The sequence below is a fragment of the Thrips palmi genome, unplaced genomic scaffold (genome assembly GCF_012932325.1).
Source record: "Thrips palmi isolate BJ-2018 unplaced genomic scaffold, TpBJ-2018v1 HiC_scaffold_4, whole genome shotgun sequence".
NCBI lineage: Eukaryota > Metazoa > Arthropoda > Insecta > Thysanoptera > Thripidae > Thrips > Thrips palmi.
The window spans coordinates 14,927,848-14,944,008 of NW_023144631.1; the positions used below are offsets into that span (position 1 = coordinate 14,927,848).

The window sequence follows — 16,161 nt, forward strand, 5'->3', positions numbered from 1 at the left end:
TCAGCCGGGGGTGCCAAAAAACCCCTCGCCCATCCCTTTCCTTGCCCTGCTCCCCTTTAAACCCCCCCACACCCAGAGACAAACAGTATTCTTCAGAATCCCTTGCAGCTGCTTGCTGCCTGCCCGCCTATAGCTCGACTACGAACTAAACCCTCGTTCCTTGGCGCTCTGTCTCTCTCGCACTTTACAGGACGCCCCACGAGTGCGAGAGAGACAGAGCGACGAAGACTCTCGGAATCAGTCTGCTGCAGCAAGACAAGGACTAGAACGGGCTCGCCCCTTTCGTTCCGCGGATCAGAAGCAAGCTGTCCTTCCTGGCGGTCGGCGTCGACGCCGAGGTGCTGGACTTCCCCCGCACGGCTTACGCGACATGTGACGGACGGCGCCATGCGAGTGTCGCGTTGTTCTGGCCCAACTGACTGTAAGGCGCTGACGATCTACCGAGGCATGCCGCGCACCTGTCCCACGTGCCTCAGCGGCATGAGCGGAGCGTGGCTGTCCACGGTGCGGTGCTGTCGGGGAGCGGCAAGGCGAAGGGCGAAGGAGGGACGCCTAGGCCGAGCTAGAGAGCCTGGCCGAGCAGGGCCGCAACCGCGGCTGCTGTTTCGCGTGCTGGATGCAGCTGAATGGGCGTCTCGTGGCGAGAGAGAATCTCGTGGTCAAGAGAAAAATACAAGAGACGGTACGTATCCACTTCGGAAAACGCAGACCGGAAGTCCAAAACCAAAGGGGAAAAAACAAATGATCATCGCGTGTAGGGGTGTGCGAATCGTGAATTTTGTCTTCGAATCGAATCGAATCTCTCTCAAAATAGCCCGAATCGAATCGAATCCGCAATTTTTTCCCGAATCGAATCGAATCCGAACATCTGAACGAAATTTTCGAATCGAATCCGAATATTGCCAAATTTTAAATGATTTTCTAAAATGTGGCATAATGCCTACTGGGTCATGGTTTTTTTTGTCAATTTAGTCAAACAAATCGGTCTAAATACAATTTATTTAGAACATTAAAAGTACACTTTGGACTAGTACAATGTTATCACATTGAAATGATAAATTATCTAATCAGTCAGTTTTCAGGAGTATGACTTCAATTAAAAACTACATAAAAATTCACATATCACTGCTCAGATGAGTCCAGGAATGGTGATGCTACAGTATGGTCAGGTACAGTAGGTACTTCTAAGTTCCGATGCAAGAACACCATCTGTCTCACATGCTGGGTCAAAACTTTGGTACGGTTTGGTGTTACTACATCGTTGCCTGTAGAGAAATCTCTTTCACTTTGGATTTCTGTTGCTGCGATGCCAAGGTACTCTGCAGCAATGCCAACAAGATGTGGGAAGGTTTTCATATTTAACTCCCACCACAATATAGCATCTCCCTTGTCAGCATCAATGGGAGGCATAGCAAGGTACGTTTTTACCTGCAATTTAAAAAAAAAGGATTTATTTTACAAAAATTATTTTACCCTTTTTTTAAAACATTTTTAAGTGTGATATTAAAATTATCTTACCTCATTTTGGATGATGTTGGTGACATCTAATATTTCTGAGTCAACAGTCCTTTGAATTTTTTGGAGGTGGCCCCATTTTTTTTTCTTGGCATGAGGCTCAGATGGAGCATCAACAGGATCAGATTGAAGTGTAGACTGGGCCTCAACACGGCCTCTTCTGACATTCTGCCTGTATTTCTCCTTAGCAGCTGTTACAAGTAAATTGACTGCTTTACTTTTATCCTCTATCAGAAGATCCTTAAATCGTGGATCAAGAAGTGTTGCCCGTTGGTACAGGGGATTTTCCAGATAGTCAGAGTCATTAAATCTTATGTTAAGATGTTTCAAAATGGCCCTTGCAAAAGTGACTCCTGTCCCTTTATTCGAGGGATTCTTGATAAAATCCTCCAAACAATTCTTGATTTCAAATACCACTGGGATTACCATGGACGGTGTTGGCTGCTTGGTACTCCCCAAGTCAGCAGTAAACATTGCAATTGGTTTTAAAACTTCAACATACCCTTCTACCATTTTCCATTGTAGGGCAGTCAAGTTCTCTTCTCCAGCATCAGATAGCTCCAATGTAATTGGAGTCTTCTGTTCCAAGAACCTATCCATCATAAGAAATTCGGAATTCCACCGAGTTGCAACATGTGTGATGAGAGAGTGTTGAACTGTTTTAGTTTCCACTTGTTTTTTCTTCAAATTTTCCTTGGCAACATTGCTATAGCTGTACCTGTTCACTATGGATACCACTTTCTCAATGATAGTATTGAAACCGATTTCTTTTCTGGCATCTCCTATTACAAGCTGCAGCGTATGATCAGTGCATCGTAAATGATCAGTCCACTCCCTAGATTCTCTGAGAATAGGTGCAATTTTTGGGTTCAAAGATTTCTGCAGGCTGGGCTCTGCTAGGGCAGCTACCATATTAGATGCATTATCAGTAATGATGTAAACTTTGACCTCTTCACAATTTACACCTATATTGCGAACCATTTCCATAGTTGCCTCACAGATCCGATCTGATGTGTGAGAGCCAGGGAATGGAATCAAATCAAGGGTGAGATGCTTGAGAACAAATTTACTTTGTGCTAAGTTGAGCACTATAAATTGGACAGTGCAAGCCAAAAATGAATCTTGTGCTCTTGATGACCACATATCAGTAGTAATTGTAAGGGATTCTATAAAATCCAGTATGCTTTCAATGAATTTTCTCTGTTTTTCTTTTTCTTCCTGGTATAATTTGGGGATAATGCTTCTTGAAAAGGTTGTACGGTGTGGCACAACATACCTTGGCTCAGCTGTGTACATGAGAAGACGGAACCCAGGCTCGTTAACTTCAGAGTATGCATGAAGTCCTTTCGCAAGCCAAAGTGCTACAGCCCTTGTCAAGTCTTTAGAGCGTTTAGAAGAAGAGGGGAGTACGCCAAACCTTCCTTTCAGAGTCACAACTTGTTGTGGTTTATCATGTAAACTCCTTTCAGTTTTTTTTTCCTCTTGAATCTGTTTCCTCGCTTTCATTAATTTTAAATACTGACTATATTGCTTTTGATGACTAGTTAAATGAACGATCAGAGTTTTAGTTGTTCCTGTTGGAGTGCTCCTCACCACAGAACAAATTTTGCATTTGGCCGAGTCCTTTCCGTCCTTTGAAAAATAATTCCACACAAGTGATCCGGATGCATCAACCATAGCTTGTTCCTCTGGAGTCAAGGTGCAGTCTACATAGAAAGATAAATTAAGATAAAATTAATACAAAACAAAAATGTGAACTTAAAAAAACCTGTTCATTAATTTACCATCATATCTTTACCTGACTGTGCACTGGTACTCTGTGACGGACCATCTTTCACACGAGTATTGTTTTGAGCATTCCTGTGTTCTTGTGCCTCCTCAGTGGTGGAAGTACTCTGTTCCTCATTTTCAGTAGTGGAAGCACTTTTAAAATGATCAAGTAGTGTCACTTTCTTTCTTCTTGGTTCTGCAGATGCATTGTCAGTTGGAAACACATCATCAAAAATTTCAGCTGGTTCAAGATCCACAGGGTCATCTTCAAGGTTCCCTTCATCTTCATTATCAGATATGATTGGAACTAACGACGAGCTAGTCATCCTATCTGAAAACAAGCAATTTTTCAAGTTGCAACAAGCTAGAGGAACCCAACCTCCTTCTCGCGACAGAGAACATTACTGCCCTCGTAAACACATTTCAAACTCCAGCATATCTTTCACGCAATGCTTCAAGTTCCAAGAAAAAAGTTAAATTTCATTCACAGGAAACACGTACCTGATAAAAGATTAGAAAATAGTCTAAACTTTTCGGCGCCCTTCTTGGCGCGAAAGCGTCGTTAACCACCAGTACACTGTAGGGGGGGAGGGGAGGAGGGGAGAGTGGAGGGAGAAGAGGTGGAATGCCAAAAAGCGGGCTGGGTATGAGAAAGTTAGCGGTTCCCTTATGAGAAACTCCACAGGCATGGAGAGGCGCGAAAATCCAAATGGCAGGGCGAAGGACAGCTGATTCGAAGACGAAACGCGTTGATTCGATTTTTCGAATGTTTCGGTATCGAATCGTCGATTCCGTGAGCGAATCGAAACTACGCAGATTCGATTCGATTCGATTTCGAACAATTCGCACACCCCTAATCGCGTGGCAACGCCAGGCTGTAGTGGGGGCTATTTTGTGAGTGGTGGGGGTAGAGTAGGCAGCGGTCAGCTACCTTCACCGTGACCATGATAGCCCCACCACCGCTCAGCAAACATCCAGGCGATACACTTTTGTTTTTCCAGTTTAATGCGGGACTTCCGGTCTGAATCTTCCCAGAAATTAAACGGCACATATTCGCCAGTGTCGGCCATGTAATATTATATCTCGCGAGTGGAGTCTGAAATCTCTGACCACTTGTTGAAATCTAGTGGTCACTTCGCACCACTCGATTCGAACATTCGAACGAGCCCTCGCCCCCACTACCCCTTTCAGTCTTTAGCTCCCTGCTTCCGGTTCCGGCTTGCGCTCCTCTTCCCATTTCGTCGCTAACCGTTGCACGTTGCGTACTGCCTGCTCTGTCTCTGACTCTGACCTATCTGCCTTCGCCGATCCTTGTTTCTTCACCATGGTGGACACCCACAATCAGTTTCGTAAGTCCTCAGAATTGCCTCGCCCTCTTTTAGTCCGGATTGACTGCTACTGCCGGGGAGTTCAATGCTTTCAACGCCTCTTTAGATTCAGCGTCTGGCATGGCCTGTCATGGCGTCATGCAATCGAGTCCAAGCCGAATCCACTGTTTCAGAATCCCCTTTTCCCGAATGCTTCTTGCGCTGTTCAGCGATGCTTAATGAGATTTCTCAGTTTGAATTTCAATCGAATTGTGAAGTTCATAACCTAGCCGCCACATAACAACGGCGCCGTCACCGCCTCCTCGCGGCCGGGCAACGTTGCTCAGGGCTAGTAGTTTAGTGTTTGCATCTCCTATGTTTCTTATTTTCAGAGGAGGACGTGGACGACCCTGAAGCTCAGCCGCCAACTCCACCACCCACCGAGGAAGGAGGGGCTGCAGTCGGCGCTGCCGTTGGTGGTGCGAACCCTGTGAGCCCAAGCGTGATAAACATCAATCTGTTTGGTAAGTCTTCCTTTTGAATGGAATGGGACTGCGTCTTGATGTTTTTAGCTTCGCAGAACCAGTTAAGCTAGTTTTCGAGGGTTTCCCCATCAATTCTTGTAATGCTGGTCTTCAGAGAGAACCTGAACCATTATATCTGTGTACCTGCACCAGTGGAACATTGGGGTAACTTGCGATCATGTCATGTAAATAAAATACGTCAGCCTTGTTAATTTTTGGGCCAGTAAGCCCATTAAGCAGGGCAACATCTCATTGTTTCATTTCCACCTCAATGTTGTCGAATGAGAGCCTGTTCCCATTTAGTTCCAGAGTAGCTTTCATTAGCGCTATGATGAAGGGAAGAGCCAACATGAGTCCTGCACTGATAAATAATGTATAGCACTGGGAACTTTAGATTATTATCACTGGGAACTTAAAATATTTGTACCTGGGATACAATCATCTTGCGAACTGAAACTAAAGTCCAGAGCCTCGAAAGTCAGACTCAATTACTTATTTGTGGCAACTCCTTCACGATTAATGAATTCTCCCAGGTCTTAACATTTATTTTTTTGTGTATGTAATCTTGTTAACATTATCCCTTCTGCTCTACAGGAACTTTAAACCGCAACTCTGTAGAATTGTTGCGGGAGGTGATTGGACAACCTCAGCAATTGAACCTGCCCCCCCCCCCCCCTCCAGCACCTGCCTCTCCACGATGTAAGTACAATGTTGCCATCACTGAAAAATGTTCTTTAGAGAAACAGCATCGCATTTATATCAGATCTTATTGCTGTTGGACAATCCAGTAACAGAGGCAACTTTGAGTGCTGCTAAAAATTGTCACTTTTATTAACCTTAATTTAGCTCATGTCCAGGAAAGCTATGTGGAGCTTTGAGGGATGATCTGTTGCAATTATGTGCATACAAATTTTATCACACCTATGTATGCATTTTGACCCCACAAGAACTTCCTGAAGCATTTTAATTTATTTTATGGTTTTCTCTCCTTGCAGTTGGCCCTCGATTCAATCCCTGGGAGGGTCTGGCAGCTCAGCATCTTCGAACTCCATACCAAAGGCCTGCTGCTACCAGGGGGCGTGGACGACCTCCAGGACCAGTGACGGTCCGCAACAGGATGCTGGCTGCTGCGGCAGCGGCCGCTGCGGTGCCAGCACCTGCAGCTGCAGCGCCGCCACCATCTTTCCTAAGACCCGCTACCAACTCCAATGAAGGCAATGCGTGCCGCCTGGAAACTGATGGGGTAGTCCATTGCGGCCACGGCTTGTGTACCATGTGTGTAGACTCAGTGAACGGTATATGTCCTGTTCCTAACTGCGGTTTGCCATTTGATAGGCAACTTCAGTATACTGTTTTTCGCAGGGCATAATATGTCATGATCAGCTTTATTTGTCTGCTCCTTTGAGTACTGTATCTGTTCCTTATCTGCTATGCTTTGGCAGCCCACTTTCTTCATTTCTCGCTAATTTTTACTGATTTTTTATTTAAACTTAGATTCTTTTTCGTGTGAAGTCAGGTGTATAGGTGTTTATTAAGCTATTTGACCCTTTTATTTTTTATACTTTAGAGCTCATGTCCTGTTCCTAACTGCGGTTTGTCATTTGATAGGCAACTTCAGTATACTGTTTTTCGCAGGGCTTAATATGTCATGATCAGCTTTATTTGTCTGCTCCTTTGGGTACTGTATCTGTTCCTTATCTGCTATGCTTTGGCAGCCCACTTTCTTCATTTCTCGCAAATTTTTACTGATTTTTTATGATGAATGACAAATGTTCATGCTATGAACATTACAAACTTAGATTCTTTTTGTGTGAAGTCAGGTGTATAGGTGTATATTAAGCTATTTGACCCTATTATTGTTTATACTTTAGAGCTCTCCCTAATGTTATGATGTTATGTCAAATAATGGTCCATAATTTTTAATGTTGTATGTTCGTACTATGATTTGACTTTGGCTGTTTATAAATGACTATAGCTTTCCAGATTTTGGCCAAGTTTTTGCCTTCCCTGTGCCACATGTGGCTGTTTCTAAGCTATTATTGTTTATACTTTAGAGCTCTCCATAATGTTATGATGTTATGTCAAATTATGGTCCATAATTTTTAATGTTGTATGTTCGTACTATGATTTGACTTTGGCTGTTAATAAATGACTATAGCGTTCCAGATTTTGGCCAAGTTTTTGCCTTCCCTGTGCCACATGTGGCTGTTTCTAAGCTATCCAGTGGGTATGGCATTTGAACGCATGTCTGACCCTGCTAGGCTTCATACACCTAAGCATCGCATGAACCCACACTTGACTGTTCCGCCAATCTGAGGCAATGGTAGTCGTGTAAGAAATGGAATCGTTAGAAGGTCGAATGGCAGGCCATTGACTACTGTAAGGGCATCACCATGATAAGTTACCTATCTAACAATGAAGATAGAAGGGAGAAGGAGTGAGCAACTCAGAAACATTCCAGTAAGATTTATTGCATAAACACACAGTCAATACAAACAATATGGTCCCATCAAAAATTTTCAGACAATCTTCTTTCCTTCAAGCCCTTCTGAATGTTCCTCTGCGACTGAGAGTCGAATCTTGGTTGATGATTTATCTTCTTCAGGGTCAGAAGTCGACCGGAGCAAAGTGTGAAGAGAACTGGAAACAGATTCAAGAAGGATTTGAGTGACAGGAAAGATAAGAGCAGAGCAATTAGGTCATAAGGGACTTGAAGATGTAAACCAAAACTGGTCTGGGTGTGCCCTAAAAAAAATTTTCACAGCATATATTGAAGAGGATGGCAACGATGAGTAAGAGAGCATTCACACTGGTAGAACTCAAGCGTAGTTTTACGCCTTTCGTCAAGCGTAGTAGAACTACGCTTGGCTTCAAGCATAGTTCTCCATTTTGCCCCTCTCACGCCTATCTAAATGCATGGGAGAATTTCCTCTCTACGCTTGACATCAAGCGTAAAGTCTTCAAGCGTAGTTGTATGCTTGAATCAAGCATACAACTACGCTTCAGTTTTACCGGTGCATCCTCAGTTCCTGACAGTCCCCAGACCGGCTCAAATTTCCCGAAGGTTCGAAATGTCGATGCGCGGAAACGAAATTCGGTTCCTTTTCGGATTCTAAGACTCTGAGAATTTTTTGGGATTTTTGAGGTCACCGGAAGTGGTCCCGCACGGCAGGGTAAGTTAGGCGCACTGCTAAATGATAGACCAGCAGTAAAGCGGCCTTAATATTCATTTCACGGGCATATTCCATGAAACAAAAGTTGTCAGAAATGGTCAAATTAGTAAAAATATGAAATGTCTGATTTCAAAAACTCAAAATTTGCACTCTGGGTGTCTACCTGTAAGAGGTAACCGGCGTCTATTTTAGCTCAGAACTCCATAATGAAGTGGATCAAGGCGAAAAACTGTTCGACAATCGATTTGGCCCTTCTGGTGGTGCTATTTTGAGTGCCTAATTTCCTTCTGGTGTAACGGATTAATTGGGGGCCTTTAATGAGCATTGTCTTGTTTGCGTTTGAGCGCCCAGATTGTGGCTAAGCTGTTTTTTTTTTTTGTTTTACTCGGTGATTTCCGAAGGTTCAATCCCTGCTATAGTAATAGCGCGGATACTAGGACCGCGACAAAGCCACTCGGCGAAGGGCTGCTGGAGCGCGGTGATCCGGGACACTGCGAGGAAAGTCTACATAGGGCGCAAACTGTTAGTTTTTGAGTGTTTGATGGGGGAGTAACGTACGTGTCGTTTTCTATTAAAGTTAGTATACATCTATTGGTGCAATTCATCAATGAACTGAACACTGCGCTACCTGGGAGTAAGGTGTCAGCTCAGGTACAGTCTGCCACATTTAAATTTGAGACCGCCATATCAGTTCGTAAAGGGTAACGCGCCAAGCGAGTTTTTACGACAGTTTTTGATGAGAAGGGTTTGTTTAACGAAAAGCTCGTCCTATTCTGAATCTGCTTAGGAAAGTTAAAAGTCTATGCACTTGGTGGTTGCACCCTGAAGAGTGCGTATTAAATAGATTTAATACGCACTCTTCAGGGTGCAACCACGGGCGGGTAGTACTCAATTCAACACACTAACAAAGGAATGTACTCAGTTGTGCCCTAGGAGTAAACTCAAATGAGTTCAGGCTCGTGGCGATCAATCTATTGGTCGAAACAAAAAGTCCGGAGTAGGATGAATCTCTCAGACTGAAATAAGCTCTTGCGAAATGAGTTTCGACCTGGTCGGACCTGGTCCATGCGAATGTGCGTTGATGAAGCAAAGTAATCATATCGCTAACTTTCATCGCAGGCACAACATTTCAGTAAAGGTCGGTTGGAGATAGGGAAATGTAAGTCACAATGAAAGTAATCTTGTTCAGGATTATGTTTTAGACTTCAAAGGCTAAAGGCCTGTCCGTCCGGTCTTCTCTTTTAAGTTCTCGCGCGTTTAATATCTCCGCGATTGACTATTCCGAAATCGAGTGAAACAAAAAGAAAACTAGCTTTTCCACAAACCGGGCGCCCAAACGCAAACAAGACAATACTTATTAAAGGCCCCCAATTGATCCGTTAGACCAGAAGAAGATTGGGCACTCAAATTAGCACCACCAGAAGGGTTAAATCGATTGTTTCACTGTTAAAAAAACCAGTTGTAATTTTCATAACATTGGTTGGCATTTTTTTTCACAAACAATTGTTATGAAAACTAAAATTAAAAATGATTGTAAATTGTTTTACAATCACGTTATGAAAATTCATATCATGTTATGAAAATTCAAATTCGCGTTTGCGAGGTCATTTTAGAGCAGTTAAGCAAAAGGACAACTAAGTGTTCATGTATATGAACACCCAAGCGGCCTTATGCTTTTTATTGAACCGATTCTGCTTTTGATCAGCGGGTTTCGAACCCGGGATCTTTGACTTGTGATGCACGCTCTTTACCGCTGTGCTACCACGTCCCACGGGAGGCGGAGAGTCAGCTACCTGATGACTCTACCAGCGCCCCTTGGCCACGCCTCTTGAGCTAGTTATGAAATTTACAATCGGATTCGGAAAATTACTGTGTGCTCAAAATTTGGGGGATGGCTCAGTAAATACACGCACACCTGATCCAAATTATTTCCCCATTAATTGAATAAATTATGATTAATTGTGAATTATGTAAAATTATTACAAATTATTGGTAATTATTCCAAAACAAATAAAATAATGAAAATAATATTGAAATTGTCCGGAAGGACGATCATGCTCCGTAGCGACGCCCGAGCAGCGGCAAGCTTATGTTGATTTGGGTTGTGTCGAGCAGGACGATCACCGACGTGGATTTATTGAAGTCATCGACACGAGGCTAATCACCTGGTATGACAAATTAAGTGCTGCTCTGAAATCCACGGTATGAGAATTTACGCAACCGCAACATCTGTCGTCTGCTAGCGGACTTCACCGCTATAAACACCACGAACCATCACTATGTATTTGGGAAATTGAGAAGCATCCAATATTTCCATAACGGTGCATTACACATTCAAACGAACGTGACAGTACATGGGTGTCACATTCGTTTGGATGTGACACGACATGTGTACTTGGGTACCATGTGTCACGTTTTAATGTGACAGTTTGAAAGCTGATTGCATGTCACACCCGAAGTAATGTGACAAAGCGGTGCGGTGTGTCACATTCGTTTGAATGTTGATTTTCACCGTTTGTCACGCTCAAACTAACATCGCCGTTTTCACGTGAAAACCAAGGGGTTACCCACTGAGGTAATCCTGTGTACACTGACTCGGTAATCATGGGTAATCGTGGTAATCTCGGTAATCTTGGTAATCGTGGTAATCTTGTAGTAATCATAGTAATCGTGAGTAAATCTTGTAGTAATCGTAGTAATCGTGTGAGAATCTTAGAAATCGCAACTGTGGGGGGGAGTCTAACGCCCGCAGTGCAGCGGGCATGTGTCGGGCCCGAAATGGCATACGATCATGTGTGGTTAGCCGTTAATAGTAATGGCAATGGCAAGGTAGGCCACCGATTAGACTCGCAAGGCACCAGTGTGGAGTGGAGGCCGACATAGTCCCTGCTCGGGGAGGTGTCTTCCCCGGACACTGAAGTGACCCGAAGCCCCCCACCCAAGGCGTGTCGGGTATTGCGTTCTCGTGCCACATTTTAAATTTTTTGTGAACTAAAATTTACTATTATTTTCCTATCCAAAAAAATTGCTGATAAAGATACTACTTTAGAGGACTCTCAAAGAAGTTGCCTCCCACTATATTTTTTTAAAGAATTATTTTTTGTTTGCATTTTTCAAATTTAACCAAAAAATGGAACTTGTTTTAACTTAGTCTCTTTAGAAGTCAGGGGTGGAATGGCGGCAAAATAAACTTCTCTTACGCCCGACCACGCCAGAATCTTGTACCAACTCCAAGAAACCAAGCAGACGAAATCGCGCAACACCGTCACTTCTCATCACCTTGGCTCCTATGGGGGGCTATGGCCGGGAAATACACTATGCTTTTTTGCAGTAGCTCTGTTTCCAGAGACGAGCCATTCAAGTGAAAGTGTTATTATCCAAGAATGCTGATAGACATTGTTATCGCTGAGCAATCATGGTAATCATTGGGTAATCATGGTAATCGCTTGGTAATCGTGGGAATCTTTTGGGATCATAGTAACATTAGGTAATCCTGGGAACCCGGGAATCTTGGTATCCTGGTAATCAAGGTAATTTTGGTAATCACGAATCCTGTGTACGCTAAAAATTTGAGTGGGTAACCCCTTGGTGAAAACAAACGTGACGTCACATTCTTTGGCTACTAGTGCCGTTATGGAAATATTGAATGCTTATCAATTTTCCAAAGAGGAAGTGATGGTTTGTGGTGTTTGTAGCGGTGAAGTCCGCTAGCAGACGACAGATGTTGTGGTTGCGTAAATTCTCAAATCGACTAACGTAGCCTCAACCGTGGATTTCAGAGCAGCACTTAATTTGTCATACCAGGCCATTAGCCTCGTGTCAATGAGTTGAATAAATCCACGTCTGTGATCATCCAGCTTGACACAACCCAAAGCCACCTAAGCTTGCCGCTGCTCGGGCGTCGCTACGGAGCATGATCGTCCTTCCGGACAATTTCAATAATATTTTCATTATTTTATTTGTTTTGGAATAATTACCAATAATTTGTAATAATTTTACATAATTCGCAATTAATCATAATTTATTCAATTAATGGGGAAATAATTTGGATCAGTTGTGCGTGTATTTACTGAGGCCATCTCAAAATTTGTGCTCAAAATCAACATTTAAGATTCGCAACTTTCAGAACATGGTTTTAAAATTACCAACAATTGTCAATTTTACGAAATTGTTTCGAATTTTCGCATCAAGTTATGAAAACTGCAATGTTTGTAAAATTCATATCCGTGTTCGGAAAATTGTCATCAAAATTGCTTTGAAAATTCATAACTTTTTTAACAGTGTTTCTGTCTTGATCCACTTCTCTTGGGGTTCCGAGATAAAATAGACGCCAGTTACCCCTTACAGGTAGGCACCCAGATTGCAAATTTTGAGTTGTTGAAATCAGACATTCCATATTTTTACTAATTTGACCATTTCTGACAACTTTTGTTTCATGGAATATGCCCGTAAAATGAATATTAAGGCCGCTTTACTGCTGGTCTATCATTTAGCAGTGCGCCTAACTTACCCTGCCGTGCGGGACCACTTCCGGTGACCTCAAAAATCCCAAAAAATTCTCAGAGTCTTAGAATCCGAAAAGGAACCGAATTCCGTTTCCGCGCATCGACATTTCGAACCTTCGGGAAATTTGAGCCGGTCTACAGTCCCCTCATTGGAAGAATATACATTATACCTCAGCATGCAACACGATTCATTGTAACACCAACATATTTTATGTTTATGTTTCTTGCGAGATCTTACGATTGTTTATCATATCATTTAGAGAGTACCCAGCATAGCTCTGCTCTAAAACAAAGGGGAAAAATGAATAAAAGGGAGAGGGGGAGAGAGAAGGAGAAGAAAAGACTCAACATAATTCAGACAAAAAAATGGAACAATGGAGCCATCCTGAAGCCATCCATGCTTAGAACACATGTGAGTGGCTAGACACCAACAGAAGTTGCCTCTCAGCCTATTGCTTCCTGGGCTTGCAGTTCCTAATAAAAACAAAACCCCGAAAAATGACATTAAAATTTAGAAGGTAGAAAGTTTTTTCACCGTTGACATGCCTGCTTTTGATTGACGGTTTCATCTTTCAGAGAGAAAGCAGAGAGAGCAGTTCTAAACTAAAGATAACACCTATGCGAAGGCAGTTCGCAACAACAACTAACTTTTGACTCGGGCTTATCCATCCCTTTGACATTCCCAGATAGAATAACTAATAAACTTTTGAATTTAACATTGCAGTAGTTCTGCAACTCTTGGAGGGCTGAGAAAAGTTGAGAGGCATCAAAGCAGATGGGAGCAGGCAAGTAAGATTGTTCAAAGATGCAAAAAATATCAAACACAAAATGCAGATTCTTAACTGACCGGTGAGTAGCAGACGGACAGTTGCAGCCTCCCGATTCCACCACATGAACAAAATAACAAGAGCATTTGGGCTGATCCACCCAAGCCAAGCTACTTTGATTCCTGCAAAATTAAAATGTATGTGTCACTTCCAGCACAACAATAGCCTACTCTTCCTGGTCTGTTTGTTTTCATATTATGCTAACAACTATCCAATAGCACTCACAATGCACTGGCTTCAATGAATGAAATTCTTATGCTTTCCCACAATGAGACGCACCTTTGATACAAAAATAAAAACAACAGGGAGATCATCTCATTGATACGGTAATTTTTTTAACACCTTCCACCAGGTCTGGAACACTTCTAAATCCATTGACTTTTCCAAAGGGAAACGGCTGAAGAGAGTTGAGAGGCATCGGAAGCACATTGGAGCAGATGAGTCAGTTTCACCGTGTTGGGTTTTGTTCAGAGCTGCAATAAAAACCAAAACAGACTTTGTTACAAACACAAGAAGGTGAGAAAGCAATCCGATAGTATATCAAAGCTAGAAACCCTCTCCCATATTTCCTTTTATATTCCCTCAGAATCAACTGAAGTCAAAATTAGAAAAGGAACCCTAGCATGAGAAAAGCAGATCATAAATGGGGTGACAATCACCAGAGGATGGTGGAATAGGATGATGTGTAAACAATGCACTCATGCTCTCATCAGAGATGCCACTGGCTTCCTGTTTTACGGGAAAAAGTGACAGTTTGATCTAGGTATATTCTAAATAACATTTACCTACACAAGCGCTTGAATAATGGCCAATGAATATGACACACAGGTTTCCGATGATTCTCCGTTGAACCTCTGGCCTCACCTTTCACCGTAGGCAGAGTACTCCTGCAGACAAAAAAACAAAACAAAAAATTATAATGCATACACATCCAAGCACACTGTATATCAGAAAGAACCCATTCAACACTTTGCCCAACATGAATACACCAGAGGTATGAATAATAAATGTGGACCAACCTCAATGAGTGCGTCTGACTTTTGCTACTGGTCGGCAATTCCTGTAATGACCGAGCTGTATGCTGATTTCTTTCCAGAGCTGAAGCACAAAGGAAGACACTTTTTCATTTAAATGAACTAAGCAAAGCCCTTTCCAAATAAATTTTCCACACAAAGGGCACTGTGGTTCAAACACACAAGAGAGGAATCTACACTTTGAATGACAAAACTCACTTTGCCAATCCACCCAAAGGGTTTGGGTTGAGTCATCCTGACACCTCCACACGGGACAGGGAAAAGGAATAAATGGACCACCTTTCCATACAGTCATACATATGAGGCAGAGTACTCCTGCAGACAAAAAAACAAAACAAAAAATTATAATGCATACACAACAAAACAAACACGTACAAAGAGAGGTCCCAACACTAGGGAGCATTGATTTTTGGCTGAGCGATAGCGAAGCCTGTTACTCCAGTGGGGTTGAAAAATTTTTCCTGTCTGTCTGTCTGTGTGTCTGTCTGTGTGTGTACACTACTCCTCCTGAACGGCTCAGCCGATCTGGCTGAGATTTTGCAGGCTTATGAGGTATGTCCTTGGCTCGGCACACGCGAAATTTCACCATCCTAGCTCAAGTGGTTCAGTTTTTATAGCCGAAAAACACCCAAAAAACGGCGAAAAATCGAGTTTTCTGCAGGCAGATCACTTCTGTCTTGAAGAAAGGGGGTCTGGGGGGGGGAGCTCCCCAACCTCGACAAGTTAAAAAGTTACAAGGGGCCAGATCGTGTTATCTGTAGATTAAGCAACTCTTTCTAGAATTAAGGGGGGTCTGGGGGGCGGAGCCCCACAGCATGCAACACGTAAGAAGTAACCGACGATGGACAAGCCAATGCCTGCCGAAGGCAGGCTAGCGCCGCAGGCCAAGGTAGGTACGCCAGGCGCGGATTGGAGGAACAGGCCGCGAGACATCGCGAAGCCTGTTACGACAAGACGCGGTCTGGCGTAAACCTACCTTGTAAATATACGAAAGATTTCAAAACAACGGCAGCAGATCCTCGTGTTGTCATTCCCATATGTTTACAGTTTGATGCCATTAGTTAGATGAGTTGACAGGACAGGTTCTTGACTGGCACAGCACAGCATTCATGAACAACAAAATTCAAATTCAAACTCACTCACCTCAACAAGAAGTTCAGTGTTGGCGACTTGACAGCAAACCGACAGCAGCAACCCTTCCATTCCACCCTTGAAGAAACTGCCAAGAGCACTGGGACTGGTTCTCGTAAGCCAAGCTGGATCCATTACTGCAAAGATAAGATATATGTTACTTCCAGCATGTCAATGACCTGCAATCTGGTTGCAAATGCAGACAAGCCCCATGCTATATAGCATAAGCTTTGCATGCCAAGTTGGACACTTGGAAACTAGGAACTAGGAGAGCAGATCATGATGACACTTCACTTGACGATTACAACTGACGAGCTTCGATGCAAAGAATGGCGCACGTCTATTGGACGAGCAAGGAAATTTAAATGCAAAACC

The 16,161-nt window shown here is 43.1% G+C and overlaps 2 protein-coding genes across 3 annotated transcripts; both read right to left on the reverse strand.

The window, feature by feature from the left end:
• Positions 1–1,122: 1,122 nt before the first annotated feature.
• Positions 1,123–3,642, reverse strand: LOC117649913 (zinc finger BED domain-containing protein 1-like). The gene is made up of 3 exons (XM_034393099.1): positions 3,314–3,642; positions 1,519–3,221; positions 1,123–1,428 (listed from the first exon to the last, which is right to left on the reverse strand). Exons 1-3 carry the CDS (start codon positions 3,609–3,611, stop codon positions 1,123–1,125), a joined length of 2,307 nt encoding a protein of 768 aa, XP_034248990.1. The 5' UTR covers positions 3,612–3,642.
• A 3,985-nt stretch (positions 3,643–7,627) lies between these two features.
• On the reverse strand, positions 7,628–14,700 carry LOC117649077. 2 transcript variants are annotated; one of them, XM_034391487.1, is made up of 5 exons: positions 14,641–14,700; positions 14,407–14,508; positions 13,901–14,094; positions 13,642–13,743; positions 7,628–7,756 (listed from the first exon to the last, which is right to left on the reverse strand). In XM_034391487.1, exons 3-5 carry the CDS (start codon positions 13,933–13,935, stop codon positions 7,636–7,638), a joined length of 258 nt encoding a protein of 85 aa, XP_034247378.1. In that variant the 5' UTR covers positions 13,936–14,094; positions 14,407–14,508; positions 14,641–14,700; the 3' UTR covers positions 7,628–7,635. The 2 variants fall into 2 exon arrangements, with proteins under 2 accessions (XP_034247378.1, XP_034247377.1); XM_034391486.1 differs by having other exon boundaries at positions 13,847–14,094.
• Between the last annotated feature and the right edge of the window lie 1,461 nt (positions 14,701–16,161).